Source organism: Macrobrachium rosenbergii, chromosome 16, assembly GCF_040412425.1.
Source record: "Macrobrachium rosenbergii isolate ZJJX-2024 chromosome 16, ASM4041242v1, whole genome shotgun sequence".
NCBI classification, from domain to species: Eukaryota; Metazoa; Arthropoda; class Malacostraca; order Decapoda; family Palaemonidae; genus Macrobrachium; species Macrobrachium rosenbergii.
In genome coordinates, this window is record NC_089756.1 from 51,665,093 (window position 1) to 51,679,820 (window position 14,728).

The 14,728-nt window shown below is 39.9% G+C and overlaps 1 protein-coding gene and 1 long non-coding RNA gene across 2 annotated transcripts in view; one reads left to right on the top strand and one right to left on the bottom strand.

The window, feature by feature from the left end:
• Nucleotides 1–10,414, top strand: part of LOC136847432 (4-hydroxy-2-oxoglutarate aldolase, mitochondrial-like) — a 63,487-nt gene extending 53,073 nt beyond the window's left edge. Inside the window, exon 8 of the mRNA XM_067119123.1 lies at nt 9,249–10,414. Coding sequence (XP_066975224.1) covers nt 9,249–9,398 — 150 coding nt within the window. The 3' untranslated portion in view covers nt 9,399–10,414. The remainder of the gene's footprint in view (nt 1–9,248) is intronic.
• On the bottom strand, nt 9,076–14,321 carry LOC136847434 (uncharacterized). Its single transcript, XR_010855749.1, has 2 exons — nt 14,192–14,321; nt 9,076–9,392 (listed from the first exon to the last, which is right to left on the bottom strand). It is a non-coding gene; the product is annotated as an uncharacterized lncRNA (long non-coding RNA).
• Nucleotides 14,322–14,728: the final 407 nt, after the last annotated feature.

The window sequence follows — 14,728 nt, forward strand, 5'->3', positions numbered from 1 at the left end:
AAATTTCTTTGTACTGTACATAACCTCCAAGATATCAACAAGGAGGTAATGATGTTAAGTATAAATAGTAAAAGGAAATTTAAGGGTAGATATCTGATTCTTAACTGATGGGCTGTATCAGTACTGTTCTTAGTGCATATAGATTTAGTTCTTGTTGGGACAGTTATTTTCTGCCGATTAGTATATTTGAAATGTCAAACTGAAGCTATATTTGAAATGTCAAACTGTTTCAGTTATCTTGCATTTGAGCGCTCAAAATTGGTTCTGTCTTCTTCAGTTCTGTATCATTACAGTAAGTATTGTAAAGTTATTTAAAAGCTATATGAGAGGATTTTAAAATGTTAGTTAATTCTTTAGTTATCTTAGCTTTTTTATCTTAGACAACAAGAATTGGTATATCTATGCTGCAGCTCTGTGACCAGTGTAATGGCTATCACTTACATCTTGAGTCCTGACATTCTGCCAAAGGATCTGTATTTTTCTAGTAGGTTATGTTTCATGATTTGTTGGTTTTTTACTGTGTTGTGCTACTCATATACTGCACCTCAAACAGTCCCATGAGATTAATCTTGCTGTAAAGTACCAATATTCTCATTGAAGTAGGGGAACAGAAAGAAACACTACCATGAAAATAAAGCAGCAGCTACAATAAGAAGCAAAATATCTGATTAAATTTGAAATCATTAGAAACTGTTTGATCTGTCAGTCAAGTTGCATAGATCTTGCTGAGGAAGTAGATAATTTTCCCAGTAATGTTGGGCTGGACATTTCAGAGAACTCAATGAGAATGAAGGAGGCTGCATCCATCTAGCACCTTAAATAGAAGTTAGCTTTTTCTAGAATACTTTCCTGTAGAAAACAAATATCCCAACAGCAGTTAAATCTGTGCACCAAGCACACTTCTGTTTTTCCCATTAGTAAGGAGTACTCCTATCATTATTCATACTATATGATCTTTTCCAAGGTATCTGTCACATGTTAAGAGGCACTGATGAGAGAGCATGTGAAAAAAACTTAAATGGTAAGGTGATTTCTGACTGAAGGGTAGGAGGAATAGTAATTCCTAACTGTGTTAAAAATATCACCTTGACTGTTTCTTTGTACATTCATCACCTTAAGATGTGAGACACCTGTAAGGCAAATAAAATAAAAACTTTACAGTAGCAGCAATTCCTGATTGGCGGGTAGGCACAAATACCCTTTGAGCATGTTTCTTGCAGGTAATCTAGAAAATATAAAGCAGATTGTTTTTTGCATTTGTAGGCTTTTGGGATGCAATCTCCTCCTGCATTGTGATACCAGTTGTAAAACATCCTACCTCACACATTTGTGGAAAAGTATATTATTTCATCAGCACAATTATGATAAACTGGAGAGGAGAGATTAAACTGTTACTTTGTAAAAAAGTTTCAATTTCTGCAAATGCTACTGCTCCCAGATTATCAAAAGTTAAGTAAATTTGTTACCTACTATTAAGTAAACATAACTATTGGGAGGGAGGGAGAGCATAGTCAAAAAATAAGTTAAATTGAGAAACAAATAACTTAGAAATACCTGGATTTGTAAACTAGCATCACCTGTTGACCCTCTATTGGTTACAGCACAGTACTATTAAAAAAGATGGTCATAGATGAATAAAGTTTTCCAGTAATGTGTTGCAGACTAAAAAACATGATATGCTGGGGATTGCACTCATTAAGAACCCTTGGAGACAAGTTCATATTTTTCATTAATACTTTGCCTGCAGAATAATAAAATTGTCCCAACATGAGTGTAATCTGCACACAAAGCCGAATACTGTTCTTGTCCACTAGTTAAGATTCATAGGTCCATTGTTTAGCTTGTTTACAGTGTATCATCATGATTACCTTTTTCAAAGCATGATGTCTTTGAGACAACAACTTGAAACACTGAAAACAGTAGAGGTATTTGTCTTTACTGGCTTTTTTTGTTTAGCTGCTGTTGGGACAAGTGTTTTCCTGCAGGCTTAAGTATTCTAAAGAACTTGTCAACCTGCTTTATTTTTATTTCATAGTGATGTTTCTTAATTTGTGCTATACTTATGTGGACACTGGTGGGATGGTTTTATCTGATGCTATAGATTTGTTTTTCCAAGTCATTAAAATTGTATCGTACTGCCTAAAGTTGCATTTTTCTCCTTGCAAGGATAACTCATTGTTGAGTGTAAAGGTTATGATTTTCTTGAAATGAAAGGAGGATGTTCCTGTGGCCCAACTACATAATCTTAAGTAAAAAGGGTTACTCTTTTCCTGGGCAGCTTAAGGAAATGTTTGAGATGTGTTAATGATTGCTCAGAAAAATAAATTTTGAGTTAAAATTTGAGGTAACTATCAAAATAATAACCGATAACCGGATATCAGCGCCGATAACGGGATCGGCGCTATTATCACCAATTTTTGGTTATTATCAAGCCGTCAAGAGTGGAACCCCTGCTGATACCCTGGGACTGCCTGTATTGAAATAATGCAACAAGTTCTGTTCTGTAACATTTTGTTATTTTCACTCTTTCTTGCTGCGTAGTTTATTCCTACACAGTAATACTATGAGCCTTCCTCTTTAATTCCCTCTCTAACTTAGTTTTGCCTTTTAGATATAACGCAAACCCAGCTTGGTCTTAGCCTTGGCATTTGTTGTGTCTTTTTTCTATTATGCTCCCAAGGAGAGGCCTGTCTCTAGCCACCAACTACCTGTATTCTATTTCTAGATGCTTTCTCAACCTTGTTATATCCAACATCCTTATTCTACTTCTTTTTTCTGTTTGTTCTTAAGTGTTTTCTCTCTGAATAAGCAGTTTTTTTTTATTACACAATTACTTGGAATGTTGTAGTCTTTCAGGTGATGTAGAAATTGAGAAACAGAGACAGAGGGGGGGGTGGTTCTCTTGCTACAGTGTGGTGGTTTTGTAACTGTCATAAGAGACCGCTGCTTGCCTTCCAGCATGGATCCCCCCTCTTTTGTCACGAGGAAGTTTAGGTCGATGTTGTAGGATCTTTAGACAGAGTTTCCGATTTTGACAAGTCTCCAAGATGAATTGCATGTCCATGCAGATGTTGTGCTGCCATGTCCTTTCTACAATTGTCGCCCGACCGAGGTACAACACTGGTTGTTTTTGCTGTTTTCTCCCATCCCCTGTCTATGGACATAGACTTGGAGTTTCTTATACTTAGCCTGTGTGAGTGACAAGCTGTGGATGTTCCTACATTCCTTCACACTCCTGCTCGAAAACATTGCTACGGCAGGGCATGTCCAGGGCTGCGCCCCCATCCATGTTTACTGGAGGTTTAGAGAAGAATGAGACAGCTTTTCTGAGCTTTTTTTCCCCCCTGTTCTTTTGAAGGTTTCATAGTGGATAGATTGTTCTTCAGAGAACATTTCCCACCACAACGATGGAGTGGAAGGTTGACTGACACCCGTGGGATGTCTTTAACAGCCCCCCTTGTTCACAAGGTTGTGTTCAAGATCAGCAGCATCTCCATGGCTCTGTGGGTATGTGCCTCCGCTCTACCCTTTAAAACAAGTTCCCTGGCGAATGAGATTGCCCTTCCAAAAGCGGTTCTCCAAGGTCAGGTGAATGACATCGATGGTGCGTCCCTGAAGGTCATTGGTGGAACTCCAGTGAACATCCGGAACACAGCACCCACCCATGTTCGTGTGAATTGTGGGCGTGTCCTATCTTCCCTTTCCTGCTCACGTCCATGAGTTTGCAATCACTTCCGAGTGAAACAGTGTTCATGCAAGGGGACTTAGACAGCAATTTCCTAGAGCGGCCAACATCTGTTTCCAGTAACAACCACGTCCAAATGAGTGACGTCTTTTCATGACCGTGTTCATCCATGGGTACTTTGACATTGTAGAGGATGAAGACGTAGGCCATGGCCACGAGAAGATGAATTAGTGGCCCTACATATGACAATGACGTGTCTGAGGACAGCTTCGGCCGACCTTGTCAGAACAAGACCATTCCCAACATCGTGTCTAAGGGTCATCTTCGGTCATCCTCTCATGACCAAGTCCATTCCCAATATATGAGGGGTGGCCCCTTTCCCAACATATGAGGGGTGGCCCTGACCAGGGCCGCTTCCCTCATAGCTTTTTCCATGGCCACGTTATACAACCTTCCTAGGGTACCTGTACATTGTCTCCTCTTTCTACAGATTGTTTGTTGCCTTCATCTACTGTTGATTCTTCGGTCTTCTGATTGGCTCGAATATATTCTGCTCCTCCCTCTCTGGTTCCCTCATCCTCTCTCAATGACTTGGTTGTATCGTCAGCTGGAGTCATTCGAAGTCTTTGTATCAAGTGTTTGAGACTTGTGACTACTGATCTATTTATGGGGTATACATAATCCCCTTTTTCAAGTCACCCTCAGAAGACGTGTTCTGGAATCGGTTTTAGTCAATGGCCATCATTCAATCAAGTTTTGCAATAGATTTTGAAAGGTGCCAATGATTTCTTCAGTCCCTTTGGAACACAGAAACATGGTAGGCGTCCCTTTCAACTCCTTCCATTTCCTGAAAGTGAAGTAAGGTTAAGAAGAATGTTTAAGATGCTAAGACTACTTTCCTCCCTACATGCAGCCTCTGATGGGGAGTGCAGTTAGACTTAAGGATTATTTTACAGTGACTGGATCCTGGATAGTAGATAAAATCAGTAGGATATCAGCTTCCCTCCGAGTTCCTACCACTTCCCATTAACCATCTGGTCCACAAGTTAGTTCTGGTTTGTTGAAGTTTCTTCCCCTGCGGGAACCTTGCGAGGAAGTTAAAGGTTATACTGTATGAATATGTTGTGACAATTTTACAACCTGGTTCCTGGTTTATACAACCATCCCTCTCTCATAGAAAAGGTGACAGGTATTTAGAAATTAGTCACAGATCTTTTCTTGCCCAACCCGTTTCAACAGCATGGGTTCAAGAAATGACAGCTCCGTGTTGCTACCATCAAGGAGTCAGACTTGTTTACTTTGTTGGGTTGTTGAGGGACAAGTATTTCCGCTTACCCAACAATCCTTCCACAAGTTCCTCTGCTTCATTTCTGGGGAGACTTCCAAAATATTCAGAGTGGACAGTTCCATGCCTAACTTTGTTGTATGCTTCCTTCCTCTCCACAAGTTTTTCGTTAGACTCTTCACCTTGGCTTCGACCAAGGCACCTTCATTCGGGGTACGTCTCCTGATGTTTCTTTTGATTTAGTTCGCAGGCTGAGAGTTACAAGTTCCAGAGAAGTCTGATCTCTCACCCAAGCAAGAATAGTATCTGCAAAATTAACAGATACAGTAGCAAGGTTGTCCTTGTTCCAGAGAAGTCTTTCTCACCCAAGCAAGAATAGTATATGCAAAACTAACAGATATAGTGGCAAGGCTGTGCTTGTCTTGGCAGGGGCAACCAGCTCAGCTGTTGCAAGTCCTACTTGTCCACTTGTCACAACCAGGGAGGCCAGTTCCTCATGGGCAGTTTCTCCCTTATGCAGATTGTAGGGGTTTTGGTATTCGACAAGGTCTCCCCATTCCTTCCCATCCTCTCTCAGAGAGGTGAGACAGGACTTAGCCTGAAGGTTAGACGACAAATATCTTCTTGGAGTGTTGTTACACACTTCCCCTCTGGAGGCAGTCACCTGCACTTCAAAAGGTTATCAACCAGGAGGCAGTCACCCGCACTTCAAAGGGTTATGTTAGGTTGGGTACTTAACCTACCCTAGCCTAGGCTAGCCTAACTAATTCTAGCCTAACCCTACCAAACCTGCACTTCAGTATCCTGGAACTTCGTGCTTCATGGCAGCCAGAAGGTAGTCAACTGCTCTTCAAGGGGCTAGGTTGGGTACTTAACCCAACCTAGCCTACCCTAACTTGACCTAATCTGCACCTTCATAACCTGAATCTTCCTAGCACTCCAAGCCTCAAGATCTAAGGATAGGCATTCCGTAATGTTAAGGAATGGTTCCACAGTAGTTCCCTAGTTAACAAGGAGTGGGGGCGCTAGTGTCCTATCATCTCAATTGACAGTGCAGGTGCATGGATCTCCAGTAGCACACTCAGCACAGCGGTCAGCCAGACATATTCCAGGATGGTGGATGTCTGACAGACAAGTTCGGTCACTAGGACCGCTGTTAGCAACAATTGGTCTTGACACCTCTATTATGCACATAAGATACCTTATGTAACACTGCATATGTAACACTGCATGTAGCAAGCGTAGGAACTTAACATTGTAATGCATAAGCACAGTATAACCAATTATTATTGTGTTTAGTATTGAATCCTACACACAGGCTTTGATCTTGTAAGTTCTACCACATGTATATAGGAAAAGATTCCTTATTATGATGCTCATGCGTTTATGATCGTATTTGATATGCTCATATATTTTGTATACTTTTTTCTACTATGCCCTGAAGATGTAACTTACCTAATATAGAGAAGCAAGAAGATACTGTATATAATTTATTGTATATCACTTTATTGCCCTTCATCCTTGGCCTAAGACAATGAAAATGGGATGTTAGTTCATTAATCATCTTTACTCTTCCACTGGTAAGAGTCAGATAATAGTAATAGTGTGGGTATATGCCAAATACCATACCCCACAACCTTTTATGTTTCGAAGAATTGTTCAATCTAGGAAGACAGTCAATTTAGTCCTTCAATCTCGACACACTTTAGCTGTTACTGTTCAGCTGTTTTTACGGGCTGTGGGCATAACAGCCATAGACCATTCCATTGAAAATATCGCTTCTGATCCAGTCAGCGAAGTTTAGCAATGATTGGGTCTGGTCAGTACTTAATAGGTGATCTCATGGGAACACTAGATGCTATTGACGTTTAGGTGTCGTCTTTCACATCCCTGGTTAGAAATGTTGAGGCTACTCAGCACTTTGATGAGTGACCTAGGAACCTCGGAGGCTGGTGGCGCCTAGGAGACGTCGGAGGCTGGTGGCGCCTAGGAGACGTCGGAGGCTGGTGGCGCCTAGGAGACGTCGGAGGCTGGTGGCGCCTAGGAGACGTCGGAGGCTGGTGGCGCCTAGGAGACGTCGGAGGCTGGTGGCAAAATAAGAGACGCCGGAGGCTGGTGGCGCCAGGAGACGCCGGAGGCTGGTGGCGCCTAGGAGACGCCGGAGGCTGGTGGCGCCGGAGACGTCGGAGGCTGGTGGCGCCAGAGAGACGCGGAGGCTGGTGGCGCCTCTGGGAGACGTCGGAGGCTGGTGGCGCCTAGGAGACGTCGGAGGCTGGTGGCGCCTAGGAGACGTCGGAGGCTGGTGGCGCCTAGGAGACGTCGGAGGCTGGTGGCGCCTAGGAGACGTCGGAGGCTGGTGGCGCCAGGGACGCCGGAGGCTGGTGGCGCCAGGAGACGCCGGAGGCTGGTGGCGCCAGAGACGCCGGAGGCTGGTGGCGCTAGAGACGCCGGAGGCTGGTGGCGCCAGGAGACGTCGGAGGCTGGTGGCGCCTAGGAGACGTCGGAGGCTGGTGGCGCCTAAGAGACGTCGGAGGCTGGTGGCGCCTAGGAGACATCTTTCGCATCCATGATTCAAGTCTTGGGCCTACGACTTCCCTTCATTCTGCCCGATTCATCAGGAGATCAACAGTGTATAAGCATTCTGTTTCTAAGGACCCTAAAAGCTACCAAGTGCCTGAAACACTTAAGACTTCACTCCAAACTAATGACAACAACTTGTTCTTGGTTCCGATTCAGGCAAGACGTGTTGTCTAAGAGCTCCATTTCTTTTGATTTTGTGTATGATCGAATGGACGTACTCCACAAGCTGACATGGTGGACATCAATACATTGCAGGCGAGATTTCATAAGGTCAGGGGCATTGGTCTGCCCTAGCATTCAGGAAGAACCCATCAGACAGGTACTGAGGATAGGAATGTGGCCATAACAGACCACATTCGCCTCCTTTTTACCTTTGGGATATTGCCAATGGATCCTTGGACTAGTTTTCCTTGGGTTCTGTGGTGGCCACTTAGCAGTCATGTAGGTCACCCAACTCTTGAGAACAGGAAGCATCTCGCCCAAGGTTTACAGCTGCAAAGAGGTGGTGTGTGGGACTACCTTCTGTCTTTTATACCCTTCTAAGGGATGGTTAGCAAACTGTCACATGCTGGACGGGCTTGCACACAGGTGTTCTAGGTGACTGAGTAGCCTGTCTATAATTAACTCTTTTTGGATTAATAGATGCAACACCTACCCTCTCTATAGCAAGGGGGGAGGGGGACTGGCAATAAGCAGACCCGTTGGTTATCTTCAGCTTTGTCCCCGACAATATAGGGTCATCCAAGCCAAGTGGCAGTTGAACATCTATCACACACATTCAACATATCAGAGGCATAGGTCGCCTTCCTTTGATCATACATGACCTGGAAAGAGACCCCAGGTGATGCAAACTACCAGTGAGTTCAGAGATTTGCTCAGAATCTTCCCACCAAGGAGTAAATCTCCCATATGTAGAAGTATACCTTAGTTTAACCAGACCTCTGAGCTGATTAACAGCTCTCCTAGGGCTGACCCAAAGGATTAGACTTATTTTACATGGCTAAGAACCTATTGGTTACCTTGCAATGGGACCTACAGCTTATTTGTGGAATAAGAACCACATTATACCGAGAAATGAATTTCTATCACCAGAAATAAATTCCTCTAATTTTTCATTGGCCAGCCAGAGATTCGAACGCAGGCCCAGCAGTGTGCTAGCCGAGAACTATACCAACCTGTCCGATGAAGAACCCTCCCATATGTAAAGACCTAGGGTTTGTGTATGTGTGTTGGAACAAATGAATAAATTTTGGAGTACTGTAATTTGTATTTTTCCTAATATATACTGTACAAACCTGTGGTCTTTACATAAATGGCCCACCTCAGCCACCCCTCACTCTGCTTCCTGGGCCAAAAGGTCAAGTGAATGCGTACCATCTAGATGGGAGAGTTTTTTCCCCTTCCGTCAGTAGCCGGCTACCAATATCCACCTTGTTTTAAGTTAAACAGCTGGCTCCAGCTCACGTTTAAAGTAAATCCCATATTTAAAGACTTCAGGTTTGTATGTTATGAGAACACAAATTACTTTAAAAATGTCATATTTTTATGATGGTTAAAGCAATATTTTTATGATGCTTAAGCAAATCATTTTATAAAACAACTACAGCAGTGTGAAAGTTAATTAAAATGGAATACTGCAGTAGGTTGTATTAAAAACAGCTTCATACTGAGTAACATGATACTTGCATTTGTTTTCAGGTCACAAAAGATTTTGGCATTGCTGGCCTAAAACAGGTGATGGAATGGAAGGGATTTTATGGTGGTCCAACACGATCACCTTTACAACCACTGCCCGAGGCTGAAGTATCAAAGTTACGCAAAGTTTTTGTTGAAAGTGGGTATCTGTAAAATGTCAATAGATAATAAAATCTTTGTTGCTTATTGACAAATAAATCTATTTTATATAAATAAACCATGTTTCACATTAGCCTCCTTTTGAATGTATCAAATGGTCAATTTTATTTAGAAATAGATTTAAATGGAAGTTACAATTAGTGTGGATAACTGTGATTCATCTAGGTAAAATTCCCATTACAACATGGCATATAAGATAAAAGTTGTTTCCTCTCACTGAACTAAATTTCAGAACTGTGATACTGGTTATTCTTTACAGTAAGTGGACAAGAGAAATCTTGATAATTGTGGTATACTGGTGTCAACAATTTAGGAATCCAATCCAATCCCATCCCCAGCTAAGAAATATAAATAAAAATGAAACTATACAGCCTTTTAAGCTTAATAAAAAATATTTATTGGTCTAAAAGTTTTAAGACAAAAAAAAAAATCATAGAACATAACAGAAAATGCTTTGCTTTTTAATAATGCTGTAGGAAATTCAAAACAGAAGTTTCACAGATACAATATGCAAGCCTATATGATGATTCAGAGACTCCCTTACAATGTAGTTTCTATAAAAGTATTTTATTAAAAGGTGTATAGTAGTGCGCCAAGGTAATGGCTGTGGTATATCGTACTTCTCGATATATCAGTGTGAAATGGAAATATCAATTTGGGGTTTTTTGCCTCTGGATCGAGCACCCAAATCAGGCACCAAAAGGAATTCTGGGAGATTGAGTAAGGGAGAAAGTGCATCACCCACACGTGAATACATGTTTATGCTTGCAGTACACTGTAATTTCACTTTACAATACTGTAATGTATACTGTCCGGCAGTTTATATTAACCTGTTAAGCATCCTTTATGAGAGACATCACTGCTCTCGCATCATCACATTCTCTAGCTTGCAGAGCAGTCATTTGGCCTATGCTAATTGTTTTTTGTGTGTTCTTTTATACATTGATGTTGATTTTTGTATAAAGATATTAGGATAAATAATGTAGAATAAGAAAAGATAAACGAATTTATTTTGTATTTTTATATCCTCAAGATTACTGTATAAGCATGAAGCATAAGGGGGGAAAAAAATTCTTTTGAATGCCATTCCCTGAAACACAGAGCCAGTAGATTACTGTAATGAATTGTTTCATTTCATTTTCATTTGTGCCATACCATTATAATGCACTTGATATTGTTGGCAAACTTTCTATATATTCATCTAGAAACTGGACGGAAAATCTGTGTTCCATGACTTTGTCATCAAAAAAACCTCTAAAATGAACTCCACAGGGTTTATCTTATCCTGAACAAAAAGTTCATGGAATCTGTAGCAGAGAGAGGGAGAGAGAAGTAATATTTGTGCTGATTATAGAAAAGGTGCCAATATTTCCTTTTATCATAGACATCATCATTCTCTATAATGAGTAGTGATAATATCTTTCAGGCAAAAGATTTTTCTCTCACTTTAGATTGCTCATTATGGGGGATAAAATAGGATCAAACAAAAAGAAACCAGTTGTTTATCAATGAACGCCTGAAGTGTAGCAGGAGGTGTAAGTCATCATCCTCTTATCAGACTGTCTTACCCATAGAAAAAAAAGTTGCCATTTACCACTAATTTAGCTCATAGTGTTACTGATGTTCCTACAATTTGTACAAGAGGGAAGAGCATTTCAGACCAAATTCAGTAGTGCACCATCCTTGAAAAAGGCAGGATGTGTTACTCCATTGAAGGCATTGTGATATGGGATGTAGCTGACCGAGATATGCCATCGGTGATGCTTAACCAGTTAACAATAAGGCTTTTATCTTACTTTACAGGTACTGTTTGTTTACATAAATATACTTTATAGCGAAAAGGAAAATGGAACAACTTCAATACTATGAGAAAAAACGACAAACTTGATTAGTTGTCACACTTCTTTAAGACATTTATTTAATTTGTATTAAATATTTTATAGATAGTTTGCTTGGCTGTTTCCCGGTTTACGCGGTTATATTATATATTCATCAGAAATTATTTGTGCTTACGATGTATTTTGTAAAACTCAATAATTAGTTTAAATGCACCCAGAGCAGGTTTTCTTATGATTTTTGACGATTTTAAGAGCTTTACCGGGGACCGCTTAATACTGTATTTTGAAATTAGTAAATCATTGTTATAAGAGCTTTAGGGGTGTATATACTTAAGAGTAACAGTTTTATGAGGATAACAGTTTTATGAGGATAATGTAAGATGACTTTGGGTGTTTTGGGATGATGGTTTGGGGTGTATTTTTTGTTTGAAATATTAAATTGTTTTAGTACGATAATTTAACGTATATTTTTGTTTGACCTATTAAATTAGGCAGTGAACTGTTAAAATAAGCAGTTATAAGCATTTTACAGTAGTTTAAGGGTTACAAGGTATAGATATACCTGTACTTTATGGCAAAAACATGCAATCACACATGTAAACAACAATATATTGGAGTTTCTTTTATAGTGGTGTAGGCTCAGACGCTTTCATCTATTATCTCGGTGAGTTACTGTACTGTTAAAAGAATGGAAAAATGTATGGCCAGACTATTATGTAGCATGACTGAAAACTGTACTTCTTTGGAAAGAATATACAGGTGCACACAAACATACATTTAGTTTTAAGTATTACTTGATGTGTAGTATGGTGGAGACAGAGGGTAGTTTGTTTGACTGCTTAAAAAGCAGGAACAATTTGTCAGATGTTTAAAGGAGCAAAATGCAATCTGTGGCTCAAGAAGTTATTTTGAAATATTAATTTTCTATGAATCTGAGTAGTTTCATATGTCTGAAGATGAATTTGAAAACAAAATGGAACCAGTGCAATGCTGAAACTTGTAGGAATAGGTACAGCCATTTGTATGAAAAACCCTCCAGATCCAATTTAATTTCCAAAATTCATTTTGAACACTAGTTAACAACAAAAGACCACACAAAATCCAGAAATTAGTCTTTAAACTTAAAAAGTCTAACAATAGTTTAAAGATTTTTAATGCAGCCTCAAAATTAACATTAGGATACCACCTACGGGTGGTAGTGGCATCAGTACACCTCATACGGTGCACTGTAGGCATTACTTAAGGTTCTTTACAGTGTCCCTGTGGCCTGTAGCTGCAACCTCTCTCATTCCTTTTACTGTACCTCTGTTCAGATTCTCTTCCATCTGACTTTCCACCCCACTCCTAACAATGATTCGTAGTGCAACTGTGAGGTTTGCCTCTTGTTACACCTTCCAAACCTGGCAGTCAATTTCCGTTTCAGGGCTGAATGACCTCATAGGTCCCAGCTCTTGGCCCCTGGCCTAAATTCTATGTTCTATTCTATTCTAACATTAGGATACAATGTAATCTGGAACAAGAGGATGTTATATGTAAGGCTGGAAAAATTCCAGGAACTTATTAGTACTGTAGTACAATTGCTTTATAGATTAAAGAAATGAGAATTCATTGCAAAATCATGCCAACAAGTTTTAGAAGTGCATTAATTATTGGAAGCAGACTTAAGACAGTCAATCACCTTTTACAAATTTCATGGTGTAATGGAAGATTCCTCACAGTAATTAAAAAAATTTTTTGTAAAGGTCTTAATTTTTTAGTACCTGGTCTGAGATATTAAAGATAAATTCAGTTCAGACATACTTCATTAAGTCCTATATATTACCTTTACAGTGGCATCTGGAATGGGATAAATGGAATATAGAGATTAGGCCAAAAGCCAAGCACTGGGACCTATGAGGTCATTCAGCACTGGAAAGGAAATTGAGAGTAGGTAGGTTTGAAAGGTGTAACAGGGGGAAAACCTCTCAATTACACTGAAATAATGGGTAGGAGAGGGTGGATAGCAAGATGGAACAAAGATAATATGAATGGAGTACTGTAAAAGGAATGAAAGGGGTTGCAGCTAGGGGAAGAAGGGATGCTGCAAAGAACTTTTAAAATGCGTACAGCACACCCCGTGAGGTGCACTGACTTACACTGGCATCTGGACGTTATCTCATTTAGTTTGTTTCATAAAAACACTTATCTTTCATGCTTCTTTGACAAAATTGTAAGTTTTTAACATTTTTCAGCCTTGCCCTAATTGTCCTCAAGTTACAAAGAAGTATTATTTCCTTAACATGTGTAAAATACATATTTCTAGGTGTAAATCTGCCTTAGCTCTGAGCACTATATGCTTATGTAAATTTAATGTTTGTATTGGAAAATTCATTCAACTACTGGCAAACATTCCAGATTTAAAAACACCCTTCTGGAATTGCTGTGGCCTCTTCAAGTAACCAAACTGTCATTTTGGAAATTTTGCCCAAGCTACTTAGTTTCAAACAAAGTCCACTTCAGTTCTCTTGGGTGTCAGTAACTGCACTACTTGCCTTTCAAAATAAAAATTTTCAGCCATAAAAGCATTCAAATCCACATCAGACCTATATTCCATTCAGTAATTTAAAAATATTTCACAACCCACTGTTCATTTATGTTTTATGACTTTGTTTGAGCCAATTTCCCTTGGAAATCATGTAACACTATAATTTCATAAAACATCATGCTATATTTTTTAAGGTTGTACAAATTCCTAATTTTAAGGCATTTTCATATTTTACATAGCCCTGATGATGGGAATGGATTCCCTAAACATTGGTATGGTGTAAAAATAAAGCAGCGAAATTATTTCTAGGGTTCTTGCTATCCTAATTACAAGCAACATATCTTGTTTCCAAACAACATCAAGCCCAGGTCTTGCTCACTGTCCCAGATTTTAGTAATAATAATAATATAAATGAATGAGCTTACCTTGAGGTTAGTTGCTAATGATAGCTTCATTTTCCACAGTAATATGAGATACCAGCAGACTCCACTTAAAGGTTACCAAGTACTGTATAGCATCTTATTTAGCCTTTTGCCAATGTTGCCTCAATGGCCTGTAATTAAATAAATTAGTTCTCGTGATTACATAGTTGGGACTACCTTACCCTATTCATTGCAACAGTTTCACACAAATGGTCTACATTAACCCTATCTCAAGATAATTAGCTTTCTGCCATGAATCACTGTGGAAGGGAAACATTTTTAGAGATTTTATGGACACAATTGGTTCCTATGAGGATACACTCTTGTCGTTCTGTGTTTGAGGCTGTACTTTATTATGCTTTTGGTGTTGAATGACATGTGCTGCTTTCTTGCCTTTGTGTTGTTGGTGTGCATACTTGGCAGGATTGTGCCCCAGAAATATGCTTCTCCTCCTAAGGATGAACAAAGAAATACCCAGGAATGGATGGTGTGTGAGATTCATTGTGGCACCTGCCACTGGCCCTCATCTTTGTATTCAGC